This window comes from Equus caballus, chromosome 1, assembly GCF_041296265.1.
Source record: "Equus caballus isolate H_3958 breed thoroughbred chromosome 1, TB-T2T, whole genome shotgun sequence".
Classification (NCBI taxonomy): domain Eukaryota; kingdom Metazoa; phylum Chordata; class Mammalia; order Perissodactyla; family Equidae; genus Equus; species Equus caballus.
The window spans coordinates 161,001,583-161,017,127 of NC_091684.1; the positions used below are offsets into that span (position 1 = coordinate 161,001,583).

The 15,545-nt window shown below is 35.3% G+C and overlaps 1 protein-coding gene across 4 annotated transcripts in view; it reads right to left on the minus strand.

The window, feature by feature from the left end:
- Positions 1 to 15,545, minus strand: part of KNL1 (kinetochore scaffold 1) — a 56,374-nt gene that overhangs the window by 2,302 nt on the left and 38,527 nt on the right. For all 4 annotated transcript variants that reach the window (XM_070271916.1, XM_070271907.1, XM_023619892.2 and 1 more), the window contains exons 14-25: positions 12,961 to 13,076; positions 11,327 to 11,417; positions 10,629 to 10,745; positions 9,477 to 9,564; positions 6,244 to 6,321; positions 6,034 to 6,073; positions 5,144 to 5,245; positions 4,596 to 4,696; positions 2,269 to 2,337; positions 1,611 to 1,720; positions 1,289 to 1,407; positions 459 to 581 (exon numbers count right to left, since the gene is read on the minus strand). In XM_070271916.1, the coding sequence (XP_070128017.1) occupies positions 459 to 581; positions 1,289 to 1,407; positions 1,611 to 1,720; positions 2,269 to 2,337; positions 4,596 to 4,696; positions 5,144 to 5,245; positions 6,034 to 6,073; positions 6,244 to 6,321; positions 9,477 to 9,564; positions 10,629 to 10,745; positions 11,327 to 11,417; positions 12,961 to 13,076 (1,154 nt within the window). The remainder of the gene's footprint in view (positions 1 to 458; positions 582 to 1,288; positions 1,408 to 1,610; positions 1,721 to 2,268; positions 2,338 to 4,595; positions 4,697 to 5,143; positions 5,246 to 6,033; positions 6,074 to 6,243; positions 6,322 to 9,476; positions 9,565 to 10,628; positions 10,746 to 11,326; positions 11,418 to 12,960; positions 13,077 to 15,545) is intronic.

The window sequence follows — 15,545 nt, forward strand, 5'->3', positions numbered from 1 at the left end:
GTTCTCCTTCAGTGGCCCAGGTCCTGTTCCTGGGCGCAGAACAACACCAACTTGTCTGTCAGTAGCCATGCTGTGGTGGCAGCTGACACAGAAGAACCAGAAGAACTTATAAGTATAACCAACTATGTACTGGGGCTTTAGGGGGGAAAAAGAAAGAAAAAAGGAGGAAGATTGGCAACAGATGTTAGCTTAGGGCAAATCTTCCCTTGCAAAAAACCCACAAAAAACAAAAAGTGGAGCAAGTTTAAAAAAAAAGACCAATGGTCTCCAGCAGCCACTGGAGATAGCAAAGTTCACTGACTTTAAAAGAACAAATTCTTCAGAATGAAGTCAGAGAGAAGCGACATTTGGCTCTCAGTATGGTCTATCCATTTGCTGACCACTTTGAGGGATCTTTCAAATTATAATGTAAAGTAAAAAAGTAGTTGGGAGCCCCATCCTGCTGGCCTTTTACTCACCCAATGTTTCCAATGTGATTTTGAATGGAAAAAGTTAACGGGACAGATGGATAAAGGGCTGAGAGAGACAAAGTTATCTCAAACTTTGAAAATGCTGCAGAGCTGGAGAATAAAAGCCTCAATCTGTAAAAGACAAGATCCTCAATTAAAAATACAAAACAAAAACAGAATGAAACACAAGTACATTTTTTTTTACATTGGCATGTGCAACTTAGGTGTACATTATTTCTTGTCCTTATCAAATGGACAAAAGGTAAAAACATCTAGGACAAAGTAGTATTATGGTTGTTTTTTTCATTGTTAGTCATAAAACTCATTAACAAATTATTTTAACAAGTTTTTGACTAATTACTTATTGTTATGGGTTGAAATGTGTATCCCCTCAAAATTTATATGTTGAAGTCCTAATCCCCAGTACCTCAGAATGTGACCTTATTTGGAAATACAGTCATTGAAGATTTAATTAGTTAAGATGAGGTCCTACAGGTGTAGGGTGGGCCCCTAATCCAAAATGACTGGTGTCCTTATGAAAAGGGGACATTTGGACACAGACATGCACACAGGAAGAATGTCACATGAAGATGAACGCAGATATTGGGGTTATGTATTTATAAGCCAAGGAACATCAAAGATTGCTAGTAAATTACTGCAAGTTAGGAGAAAGGCATGAAACAGATTCTCTTTCACAGCCCTCAGAAGGAACCAATCCTGCTGACACCTTGATCTCAGATTTCTAGCCTCCAGACCTGTGAGACAATAAATTTCTGTTGTTTAAGCTGCCCAGTTTGTAGTACTTTGTTATGGCAGCCCTAGGGAACTAATACACTTACTCAGTATTATTTACATCTATGTTCATTAAGTTATAATTTGGTCCCCATCTCTTTAAAAACTCAATCTCTTCTCCAAGGAGTCTGCAGTGGCTCACTACCAGTGAGATTTCTTGAAGCATCTGGGAAAACGAGGAAAAAAAAAAAAAAGATGAAATTATGAAAACATTTCAGTGTTTATGGGTTTTTTAGAAAGAATGCCCCAAAGTTAAATAATTTAATATATTTATGATTTCAGGATCCACTATTACATATGTAAAATTTCAAGTCTGCTTTTTGGAACAGATAACATAAATTTCCTTTAAATACTTCAATCAGAATTTACCTTGGGTACCTGATGCTGTGTTGTACATTTCTTTTTCCAGGATTCTTGTTCCTCAATGTACTGGAAAATAAGCTTATGAACTAAAAGGGAGGAAGGAGGAGCTTTGTCCTCTGAGGAGGAAAAAAAGGAAATCAAAAGCAGTGTATTACTTATTCATATAGTATATATACAAAAGCTATAAATATTATATAAACTAGAAATACCTTCAAATTACTCGTATCTAAATACCTTCTCTGTTTTATTTTCAAACACCATAGATCAACATATATGGTGAATATAAGACATTCTTATAAAAACTCAGCCTTTATCACATACAAAATAGAACTTGGTTAAGAGCATGGGATTAAATGTTAACATAAACCTGAGTTTAAATCTTAGCTCTCCTTAATAGCAGAGTGATCCTAAGCACAACACTTCTTTTGAGCTGTAGTTCCCTAATTTGTAAAACATGGAATAATACCTACTTCACAGTGTAGAGGTAACACACATGTCTGATACAGAATAAGTACTCATAATGGTAATTTTTATATTATGGAAATAGCTATTATTAATCATTGCTCAAGATCTAGTAATAATTAAAAAGAAAAAAACATTTCTTTTAAAACCCACCTAATATTTGGAACATTACCTAGCAGTTTTTTAAATGTGTTGAACTTACCATCTAATAAAGATTGAAAATTCAGGTCAACAATCTTCCTATGAGCATTGCCCAGGAAAGAGAGACCAACTAGGAACAAACAAAATAAGGACAGTATTTCTTTTTATTATGTGATTTTAAGCCACATAAAATTCAGTACTTTAGAATCCTATTCTTTCTGGGTAGCAGGGTTTTTTCATAGGCATTTGAAGGTTTATCCTTGAATCATATTATTCTCTGTCCATGGCAAAGGCTCCCCTGAGACGGCTGGACTACACTGATTGGCAGCCCTTTGAAGGAAATTGAAGGTGTAGTATATTTGTAGTAAATTTATCAAGCCTCCACCTTTGACCCCTAGCTTCTGTGCAAAGATATTATTTTCATGAACCATATAAGGAAAATGGCTATGACCTCTTACACCTGCTGTCTTTGCACAAATACAATAAAAATAATTTGTGCTTTTAGTATTATAGTAATGAGTTTTAGGTAGCCAGGATAGTTGCTTGTTCCTCCACACTCTAGAGTTATCTCCTGTCTCTCAAATTCTAATTTTTTTCACCTTGTTGAATATTTTCTATATGTTAGGCATTGTGGATACAATAGTGAGACAAACAGACATGATCAACCTATGCTCTCAAGAAGCTTACAGCTCAGGAGGACTCACAGATAATTGCACTACTAAACACACCAAGAACTACAAACTCTGATAAGTGCTATTAAGGAAAACTGCAGGAAGCAATGAGAGCAAATAACAGGAGGGCAAGTAACAGAGGGAGTAGGTAAAAGGAGAGTCATGGAAAACTTTCCTGAGAAAGTGATAGCTGAGCTGAGCTCTTAAGGATTATTAGTAGAAATTTATTTAGTGAAGAGGGGGTGCTATGGTCTGAATGTTTGTGTCCCCCTCAAATTCATATGTTGAAATCCTAATGCCCAATGTCTTGGTTTTAGGAAGTGGGATCTTTGGAAGGTGCTAAGGTCATGAGGGTGGAGCCATTTTAAGTGGGATTAGTGCTCTTATGAAAGAGACCCTGGAGAGCTAGCTCAGCCTTCCATCATGTGAAGATACAATGAGAAGTCTGCAACCTGGAAGAGGGCCTCACCTGACCATGTCGGCATCCTAATCTCAGATTTCCAGCCTCTGGAACTGTGAGAAATAAATTTCTGTTGTTTATAAGCTATCCAACTTATGGTAATTTTGTTATAGCAGCTTACACGGACTAAGACAGGGGAAAGAGCTTCCAGGCATAAGAAACATCAGTATGAAGGTCCTGAGGTAGGATGGAATATGACTGAGCATGAAAGGCTATGACCTTTTAAGGAAATGAAAGAAATTCATTGTGGCCAACGTGCAGAGAACAGTATAAGATGAGGCAGGAAAAATTCAATTCATGCAGGACTTTACAGGCTATATTAAATCTTTTGATAATTAGTCTAAGAGTAGTAGGTACATGATCAGATTTTCAACAACCACTGTAGTTTCAGGAAGGAGAATGAATTGGAGAGGAAAAGGAGAAGATCCAGAAAGACCAGCTGGAATGTTACTGTAGTCATCTAGGTTAGAGACGACTACTGACAGAAGAGATGAAGAAAAGTGGTTGAATATTAGGAAATTAAAATTTATGTCTTATTGATGATTTAGATATGCCTAGTGATGGAGAAAGAGGTATAGAATGATTCCTAAGTTTTAATTTTGGACCCAATGGAAGTTGATGGTATTCTTTGAGAAAAGGAACTTTTAAGGAGAATCAGGTTTGGGAGCTGGAAGATTGTGAGGATTCTCAGTTCCAATTTGGCCATGTTTAATCATGGTTGGCCATGCTGAAGCTAAGTGTTTCAAGAGAAAAGACCTAAACATACTGACAGGAAACTCCAACAAAACAGCTAGGACTCTGTCTAGTCACCATATGGTGATGTCTACCTACTGTGATAAGCCCACCAATAAACAGAGAACTTCCAATTAACCTTTTAGGTTAATTTAAGTAAAAAAACCAGTCAAGAGTCACCAGCCATTAGAGTAAATCCTCTATCACAAAAGACAGATGGAAAAAAGGAACTCAGAGTAAATAATGTGAAGAGCATGTTGATCCATTGTTTGGATAGGCAAAATTTCTACAGTCTAATGTAATTCAACAAAGGGCAACATTCACTAGCCGAATTTTCATTTTACTTTTTATCTAACAAAATAAAATACTATAATCACTAATTAAAGTGATTGCCTCTTCTAAGAATTTCAGCAGTGCTTTCATTATGTCAATAGTTATTATTGCATTAAAACAAAGATTTGAATCTTTAGTGAGTTTGAGCCATACATTTTTCTGCAGAAGAATTATCTTACTTTTGCTACTCACCTACTGGCTCTCCAAATGTGATGGTGAGTTCTATTGTGTCATAAAGAAAGGTGAATACAGCTTGATCATCACTCCACTCAATGACATCCCACTCAGACAAGCTGGAAAGAGATAAACAAGACAACCATTTTTGGGGGATAAAGAAGAGAGTTAACTTCTGATATCACCCAAACAGTATCAGCAGCAGCTGCTGGAGTTTTTCTACTGGCTTGGGAGACAATCAATATTTTAATTCAAATATTGAGAATGTACAAATTTATGCTTTTGAAAGAAATAAGAATTGATTCAATCTTGAGTTGTATATCGGAGAAAAACCAAGTCTAGGCAATATAAAGTGTTAAATATTTTAAAATTATAATTCCACAGCACTCCCACCTTGTATATTTTCAGCTTAGTGTTGAGTACCTTGACTCTTTTTGAGGCTGCATTGTACTGTAGGTTAGAATCAGTGATACACATTACAAACACATGCCAACTGCTCTAGTTGGTTTAGATAACCATGAAGGCACACGATAAAACACAAACTAATGACATCTGCTTTTCCTTACCTCAACTGATCCAGTAGCTCTTCAGTTCTATTTGTTTGTTTTTGCACAAAGTCTATTTGAGCTAGGGTCTGCTCTTTCTGTACCTCCAGTTCTAAGAGATTTCTGCAAACCAAATCAGGTATTCAGAGAAAGGTAAGGCCATCACTAAGAGAATTTGAACTCCATTAAAATAAAAGGTTTATGACAAGAAGCCACATGCTAGAAGGCTCCCCAGTGAGATGAATGGCATCCAAATTTTTGCACTCTTAGTTTTTTGTTTGTTTGTTTAAAGATTGGCACCTCAGTTAACAATTGTTGCCAATCTTTTTTTTTTCCCCTTGCTTTTTCTCCCCAAAGCCCCTCAGTTGTATATTTATGTGTATATATAGTTGTATATTTTAGTTGTGGGTGCTTCTAGTTGTGGCATGTGGGACGCCACCTCAATGTGGCCTGGTGAGTGGTACCATGTCCGCACCCAGGATCCAAACCAGCGAAACCCTGGGTCACCAAAGCAGAGCGCGCGAACTTAACCACTAGGCCAAGGGGCCAGCTCCTCTTTTAGTCTTATACTTAAATAAAATCCATAAGTAGAAGAAATATATACTTCATTTTATATGTACTTATGTATAATATAAAAAACAGTTTAATGCTAGGTTTATTTTCTTTAAAAGGATCCTGATATCATTCAAGCTTGAGAAATACTGCTTTGGATTAATGCCCTGTAAACAATAAATGCTTAGAAAATATTTTTGACTAAGATGGCCTCCAGGGTCGAGTTCAAAGTGGAGCAGAAGCCCTGAGTCAGCTTTAGCCAATACTCATGTCCCCAACTATATCAGTTTCTGAAGGTAAGAAGTCATTTAGCCTTGTGAAGTTTAGCATGTTTTCTAACACTCAAATTGAAGGCTGACCTTTGAAGCACTTCTTCTTCAGTTTTCAGCTGTTCCAGTTCTTTGAAAGGAAAAACAAAAACAAATCTATCAAAATGAACACATTAAAATGTCGCAACAAAAATCATGTATTATATTGAAAATTCTATCTCATTTAATCTCACCTAAATAAACAAACTAGCAACAAAAGTGTTTTTTTTTTTTATTTATCTACTTAATTAATTCAGTTACCTTTCTCTGCAGCTCTCATTTCAGAATCCCATTCTTCCACAGGATTGTCTTTCTCTTCATCTTCCAAATTCTTAGTTTCTAAAGTAGACAACGAGCATTAGAATAACTCAGTCAAAAATAAACAACCAGAGATAAAAAGAATAGATGGTCACAAACACTCATTTTTCCCCACTTTTCCTTGCCAATATAGTGAGGAGCTATAGTTATAATTTCATACAATGACTTGCTTCTAGTGGCAGACAAGTGAACTTTGAGCCATATGGCAATGATCTCCAATAACAGCTTCTCAGGGGTCACTTTGAGATGGAAATTGTTTATGTGTAATTTGCATATATCAAAGTTATTGTCAGGCAACATGGACTAAGCAGGAGCAGATACTCATATATAAACACATGCACACACATTTTAAAATTTTGTTTTTGAAGGATTGGGAATCATCCTTAAAATCCCCCCTCTCTCCCCACATCCAAACCAAGCTTATTTTTACCTCAAAAATATTTTTTGAATCTACTTTTTTTCTTTACCACCAGCTTACCTAAATATAAGGTACTGTCTTTTCTAAACCATACTAGTCCAATAACTACTTAACTTCTTACAGTTACTCTTGATCTATTCAAACCCAATCTCTACACTGCAGCCAGGGCTTGACATCCTTCAAATGGCTCTCACTATTCTTAGAAAAAGTCAAAACTCCTTAAGAGGCTGTCCTTGGCCTAGTCCCTAGTAACATCTCCAGCTTTATCTCAGACCATGTTCCCTTTTGCTCTGTTCTAGCTACATTAGCCTATTTCAGACCCTTATAATTGGTATTCTCTTTCCCATAGAAGGCCTTATGCGTGTATTATTCATTTTGAATAGTCTGCTCTCCCTTCCCTTCTCACTTTAACTCCTACTCATTCTTTAGATCTTGGCTTAAATGTCACTTCCTCAGAGGGAAGCCTCTCCTGACCTGACTAGGTCAGATTTCTGTTTCAGGACCTTATAGCACCATGTAACCTCTCTTCCACAGCACTTACCTTAAAATTATTTATTTAATTCTTATATTCTCTTCTAGGCTAGAAGCTCCATAAGGGCATAAAGTTTTTGTTTTTAATCACCATAATTTTCTTAGCACTGAGCACTGTACATGGCATATAGTATGTACTCAGTATATTTGCTCAAGGAATAATGATGGACAAGAAAGAAATAGGGAGCTATTCAGTGGTACTGGAGAGGGAAGTGTGGTTGTTGGTATTTTTAAAGACGAGAGAGAGGTGAATATATCCAGTAGAGGAGGCAGAGAGGTTGAATACCCAAGAGATAAGGGAAAATCAGTGATATACAGTTCCTGAGAAGGGGATTCAAAGTTTACATGGAAAGATTGGTCTTAGGGAAAAGAAAAGAATGATGCAAGGATAGATATAGACATATTAAAAAGTTTAGTTTGTTTGGTAGCAGAGAGTTTAGAAGTTCTGGCCTAACGGCTTCTCTTTTTTTTCCCGTTAAGTAGAAAGCAAGGTAATAAATAAAGGAGTGGGGCAGTCTACAACAATGGAACTCATATACTTATCAATTCATGGAACTCATAAACTCATTATCAATTCAATGCAGAAAACATGTACTAGGCACTTATTCTGTGCAAAGCACAGTGCTAGGAACTTCAAAGGATATGGAGAAAAATAAAAACTTACCTTTGCCCCCACAGAGCTTACAACTTAGTTAGGAAAATAAACTATACAAAAGTAACTACAATTACAAGTAGATGTGATAGGTACTATAAAAAGTAATAACAAAATAGCCATAGAAGCTCAAGGGAGACAGAGACCACTTCCTTTGGCAGAAACCAGAAAGAGAATGCATTAGCAAAGACCAAGTGGCAGGACTGCATAGAAATGACAAGACTTGGTGGGAATTTAGGATGTGTACGAGAATAATAGTAAATCATGTAAGAAAGGAAGATCTGAAAAGGATTGTAAAGAATGTTAAATGTCAAGCTCAGGAATTTGGACTTTATTTGGTAATAAATGGAAAGACAGAAAGTTTTTCAGGGTAGTAACATAATGAAAACTGTCCTTCATAATTATTAATCTGGCAGCAATGTATAGGCTGGACTGGAAGGAGATAGAATGAAGTTAAGAGTATAGAAAGATTAGTTAGAAGACTTGAAATAGCACATTTCAGAATTAATAATAGCCTTAATGGGAATGGGAAAGAATACAAAAGATGTTGAAGAAGCAGATATGACAGGACTTGATAAGAGAGACTCTAAGACTGCAAGTTTTGAGCTGTTTACAATGTGTAAGAATGGTGATGCCATCAATAGAGATGAGAAACATTATAGGGAGAACAAATTTTCAGATTTTATTTTGGAAATGGGAGATGACAATAAATTCTATTGTATTCACACAGAGTTTAAGATGTTCAAGGACATTGAAGCAGAGAGGTGCCATAGGAAGCTAGAAATGTTAACTCTGGAATTCAAGAGAAAGAGGCTAACGATGCCCTCACCCTAAATAATTACAAGCTACTTAACGGCAAAATCTGTGTTTTATATATCTTTTTTCTGATGCTAAGCACAGTATCTGGCATGCAGTAGGTGCTCAACATATGCTTGATGAATTTAACTGAATTTGGGAATCATTCATATAAAGAGAATTGTTAAAGCAGATGAAAACATTAGGGGAGAGAATATAGAAATGAGTAGATGATAAAATCTAAATGCTTACACAAGAGGTTAGTTAGAGAGAGGCCAACAGAGGAGCTAGAAGGAATAGCCTGGCAAAAAGAATAGGGTCAGGGTGCAATATCATGGAGGTTTAGGGAGATGAAAGTTTCAGGAAGAAAATAATCACCAGTGGTGTCAAATTCTGAAAGAGGTCAAGATGGCTAAGGACTGAGAGCTACCAAATTTGATTAGGTGGAATTTTGTGATCTTTGAGAAAGCAGTTTCTGGACAACAGTACTAACAAGTTAGGATTACAAGAGGTCAAACTGAAAGGATAGAAAATTTTCAAAAGGAGATAAGTTCATCTAATTTAAAAAAATAACAAGATTATGGTCTAGAGACTTATCTTGGGCATCTCTTGTTGATTGTGTTATGGACGGCCACAGCAAAGGAGCTTTAATTTTCTCTAATTTAATGTCTCAAGCTACTAACACAAGGCTTCAGCAAAGTGATACCAGAAATCTGTGCTATAGGGAAACATTTAGATAAAATTAAATTTTCTTTTGGAAAAGTATTCAAAATACTTTACCTATTTCCACCGCAGTGAGACAGTTATCAATCTTCTTAAGTATGTTGTCCATCTCATCTATCCTCATGTGAAGTTTCTCCCTCTCATTCTAAACACACAATATTATAGACTGTCAAATTAAACCTCCAAACAAAACATTCTAACATTATAAATGGTTCAAATTGCTGACATAACTGCTATGTCTAAATCATGAACAGGCAAATCTCAAAATGAAGGTTAAAACTTCAAGTCTGGACTTAAAAATTTTTAAAAAGTAAAAATATCAGGTTAATATACAGTTACACGTTGCTTATTGACGAGGATATATTCTGAGAAATGCATCATTACACGATTTCATCATTGTGCAAACGCCAGAGTGTACTTACACAAACCTAGACAGTGTAGCCTACTACACACTTAGGCTACATGGTACTAATCTTATGGGACCACCATTGTAAATGTGGTCGGTCATTGTCCGAAACATCATTGTGTGGCTAATGACTGTGAAATCATTTTTTGTACTTTCCTTTATTCAGCATTTTCATGTAATATAAGGTGTTAATATACATTACAAGAGTTCTTAAAAAAATGTTCTATGGTCAAATAAATACGGGAAACACTGGTCAAACAGAATTATAGCATTTTTTTCTTTTTAGGCTTAAAAAAAATGATTTCTGACTTTAGACTTTAATATGCTAGCTATTATAATTCTCCAAAGGGGGGATATTGCATGTAACATTTCTCAGACTGATTTGCCAATGGAAAGTTTTTTTATGCAGAGCCTTTCTTAAGGATGATCATCTTGGGAAATGCTACTTTAAACAAATACACACACACACACACAGAGCTGAGTATGGACTATGAAGAAGATAATACTACAGTATAGTCTTTAGCAATGGAAGATCAGAATCCTATATTGTTCTATTTCTATATGTATAATGGATAAGAAATTTGAGATAAGGCACAGGCCCGTATTAGTAAATATATTCTAGAATTACTCAAGATGCCAGGATTTGCCACTTTTGACAAATTGAACCCCACTTCTTATGAACAATTCTAAGTTTTTGCCCAAGTCTCATTCACTTGTCTCCTAAGGAACATTCTTCATATTCCACAACCACTATAAAGTAATTTTAATAGCTCTTTCTTTCTATGCTAACTGTCTCAAATTACCTGAGCTGACTGCACCAGCTTGCTGTACAGAGCCACTTTTCCTTGGTGAGTGAAGACTTTAGTCATCTTGGTAAAATGTGATTTCATTTTGTTTAGGTAAATTCCAAAGGCCTTCAGCTGCAAGGGAAAATCAAAAGCTACACTGCACTAAAACAAATGAGTTAGAAAAGGCAAATGGTCTGGGAAGCCTGGGTCAGCTGCTATGTGCTAAGCTTTGCCCATACTAGACTCTGATTCCTAAGGTAGGGCACTTTTCACTTGGAAATTTAATTCCATTTAATAGTTTCAGAACAGAGCCAAAGATTTCAATTTTGGTTCCTGCTTTTAATTTACTTATTCTTATTACAAATTAGGAAATGACAAGATTTTAGTTAATAAAACTCTTTTAACACAGTAGAGCACATATAAAATGCTTATTATTTAATCAATTAAAGTAATTCTTTTCCTCATGTAAGTCTAAGAGAAAGGCAAAAAAGAAGGAGGGAACTCTAAATAAACTTCAAATATAGTTCATATTTAAAATTGATCATTTCAGGTTTGAAAAGATTATATATTAACAATTCTCATGTATAATTAAAACTTACCTGAGAAGTAAGTTAAAGAACTCATCACTAAGTAAGTAACAGTTGCTTATTTCACAATAAAACATTGTTCAAAATATCTATACTGATTCCCATTCAGAAATGAGACCAAAGTACCTCCTCATCAGAGCAGTGTCTCATTTTTTCCCACAGATTCTTATTTACACAAGTCAACAGTTTATCTTGGTTTGATGCAGAAAGCTTTAATCTAAAATATAGAAAAGTTAATTAGCACAGAGTTCAGAAGTTAGCTTGAATGAATCAATTCAGATCTACAGGCACACTTAATTTAATTCTTCCTAGTTCTTTTCTACATAAAAAGAGCAGAATTCATTCAAGAACAGTGGCCAGCCTGATTATTTTAATACTAGTAGAACATGTAAAAAATGTTATGAACCAAAAACACTTCCCTCACAAATAGAATTCTCGTCTCAATGTATCAACTTGTTCCAACATGAAAACATATTGCTTAAGAATCCTTAAGGCCTGTCAGCGTATAACTGTTGTGAAGTTGTAGTTATTATTTTAAGTAACAGTTCCCAATTCAGTTCAAAGTCTTCTCTCACCTTTACAGAACAGCATTTATAAAAGCAGCAAAGTTATCTATTAGTCTTTTGTTGATAAGAAATAAACGTCTATTAGAGTTAGAAGATACAGGAACACAGGTACAAACTCAAACAATAGAGCACATCTAAACAGACTGTTCATTGTATGCAAGATCCTATTTCATTCAAAATAAAACATTCTCAGACAAATCCTGAGACAGCCAACTCTTTTAAACAAGATGAAGACAAGAAACTTGTCTGTCTTGTTCAGTGATGAACCCCAGTACTTAGTACAGTGCCTGGCATATAGAAGGTGCTCAATATATATTTGTTAATCTGCAGTACTATAATTTAACGGCATCTTAATTTTCTTTCTTTTTTTCTTTTCCTGCTTTTTTCTCCCCAAATCCCACCAGTACATAGTTGTATATTTTAGTTGTGGGTCCTTCTAGTTGTGGCATGCATCTTAATTTTCTAATTTTAAAACTACAAAGTTATTAAAAGATTATTTTATTTCCTTTCTTTTTGTTAGACTGGTTCAAACTTAGTTGGATAGTTCTGGATAAGTACAATATAAACATTATTTTGGGTTGCAGGTCCTGATTTACCTGGGAGAATCTAGATATATCTAATTTGTAAATTAGTCTATAGCACCTACATATGCCAAAGCACTGAGCTACAGTCTGAGTAAAACCACGTTCTTTAATATATGCAAATCAAGGGTAAACGCGATAAAATATAAACCCAAAGGCAATCTTGATTTTAGGCACTCTATATAAATCTCTAAAGGGAAAAAAAAATCTTCTTTTGAAGATGTTCTTTTGCAATCAATTTATGATATCATAATCTAATAATTATTGTTTTTTGAGGACACACTTTTTGGTAAGAAAGGCAAGAAGACCTTTTATATACAGTACACTATTTCTACTGCTCATTTCTCCCTGCTGAATAGGTATTATTATCCCCAATTTATGGATGTGGAAATGAAGGTTAAATGACTTACATAAGGTTACATAGCTAGTCTTGTAGCCAGGATTGAGCTTCAATCTGTCTGACTACAAAGTCAAAAGTTTCCCACATACCATATCACATCGTCAATTAATGCTATAAACTTTTTCCTATGCCAGTGTTATTCTAATCAAAACCTTACCACACTGATTATTCACTCATCCAACAAAACACACACAAAAATGAAAACTTTCATACTCTTCAATCTTTTGGCGAAGAACCTCACAATCTTCTCTATAAATCTGTATCTTGGGTCGGTAAACATACTGACTTAACATCAGATCTTCTGGAGTAGGTGGTGTGTTTATAGTATACTGCAAAAAAAAAAAAAGTCAGTCTCTCAAAACTGGTATTTTGAGGACAAAATCATGTTCAAGAACTGTTTCAAGTTTCAGAGTGCCTATTTTAAAAAGTTCTGCAAATAAATATTTGAATACTCTATTAAATTCATACATCCAGTAAGCTTCAAGTTGGAGTTTGAATTCAAGTCTTTGACATCAAAGTCTATTTCCCAAAGATGTTTAGGGGAACTGTACATGTTCCACTCACATGAGACTGAAAGTGATTTGAAAATGGCTACGCATTATCTGTCAATTATACTTCCAAAAGCTGGAAAAAAAAAAGAAAATGGCTATGCATTATTTTAAGAAAATCAATTCATAAAAATTCAAACTTACCAGGAGCCCCTTCATTAAAAGAAAAAAGATGCCAGTTTCCCAGTTTATCCTTTTCTCTTTCCATTCTCTAGTCCTGATCCTTACCTTTATGCCAGGTCGAACTCAAAATGTTCTGGCATATGTAAAATAAGTCAGTGAAAATTTGTAAAATAAGGCAGTGAAAATTTGGTTATTTTAAAAATGTCTTACAGCTCTAATCCAATGACTTTCTCATGTCCTTGATGCAGTATTGGAAAAATCAAGTCAGCTCCTTGCGTCATATCACATATAAAAACCAAACCAAACAAAACCCCCAAACCGTCCATTATTCATAGGCAGTGTGGCACAGAATAAGTCATTTTACAACTCTAAGCCTTGGTCTCCTTGTCTATAAAATGGGCATAGTATTGACCAGCCTCTTCAGATTGTAGCAAAAGTTTTTTTTAAAGGTATTGAAGCCCAGGGGCTGCTAAAGTAACCTAACAAATGTTAGTGTCCTCTCACGCTCCTCTTTTAGTTGATAAATTAAAAGTAACTGAATGAGGTTTTAATCTCTTTTCTCCATCCCTAACATATCTAGCAGATATGCTAAGAAAGTGCATAAACATGCTAAAAGCAATTATAAGTGAAGTTGACTTTCTTTCTAAAAAATATTTATAAGGCTAGATTTATAAATAAAAATCAAAGCTCTAGGCACTAGCTCAAAAAGAAATGGCAACGCTGGAACCCAGATTGTGTTTTTTAAACAGTTTTCTCACTAAAAGAAATCAGGCCTCCTTGGGAAAATGGCTGATTGCTTTTCATATAGGAGCCAAATACTTGGAGGAATATTTCTGCTTATATAGAAGTATTTGGACACTAAGTGAAAAAGGAACGATAGAATTAGGATATAATTACTTTATGACTTCTAATGAATTACTAGATCTAGATAATGATCATTAATGGCTGCCTACACATCATCACCAGACATTATCTATCTCCTGATGAAAGTACAATTATAAAGTAAACTCGGAAAAAAACCCTGAATCTATTAAAGCCTCTGCCAATTACAAAAAATACAAAGGACAGAGGAACATGTTGAACTGAAAGGTTGGGTATGCACAACTAGCAAAATTCATCCTATGGTAAATTTTATAGGAGAAACCTGGTTTCTTCACTTAAAAAAAAAAAAAGAGATGGAAGGGGACCTCACAATTTAAAAAGACAATTAAGAGAGAGAGATTAACGAATTATCATTGCAATGTTTGGACTTCACTTGGGTCTTAATTTAACAAAGTAGAAAATAATGCATAAGACAATCAGGGAAATATAAATACTGACTGAATAATTAATCATCTTAAGGTGTGATTATGGTATCTGGATATGTTTTTAAAATAAGAGTCTTCATCTTTTTAGGGATACATATTGAAATACTTATAAATACAGGTAAACTGATGATGCCTGGAATTTGCTTCAAAATAACAGGGGTGGGGAGGTAGGGCAATGTAGAGACAAAACAGGAGTTGATAATTTTTTAAGTTTGATGATGGATACATGGGGAGTTCATTAAACTATTCTCTATGTATTGTATATGTTTGAAATATTCTATAATAGTAAGCTTTTTTAAAAAAAAGGGTAGGTTTCCTCCTGAACATTCATAACGACAAAGTGAAACACAGGACCACATTCCCAGAGATTCACCAGGAATGCAAGTGCCAATGGATATTAGTACACATTGGATGCAGGTGCCCATGCTGTATGCACTAGGTAGGTTAATACGCTGCACCTTGAGCCAAGGACGACGTGCACAGCTACCTTCTCTCCTTGACTTACCTATTTTGATTAAGTGCCCAATTTATGCACAATCAGCACTTGGGTATTTCAGGTCTGGCAAGGTTACTTGCAATAGTTCCTCAACCTCACTGAGGGAGTGTAAATTATAGTACTTCAGGCTGAGCCACTTGCTGGACATGCAGGAGGTCATGAGGCAGTACAATATCACCTTTTGCTGGTGCTGCTAGCTGAGTTCCTACAACGGCACACATATGGGTGCTGTACATGTGTCTATGGAGGCTGGCACACATCTCCCTACTTGCCTCAAGAACACTCTCTTCACTTCTACCCTAAAGGAAGATCATGGTCATTTAA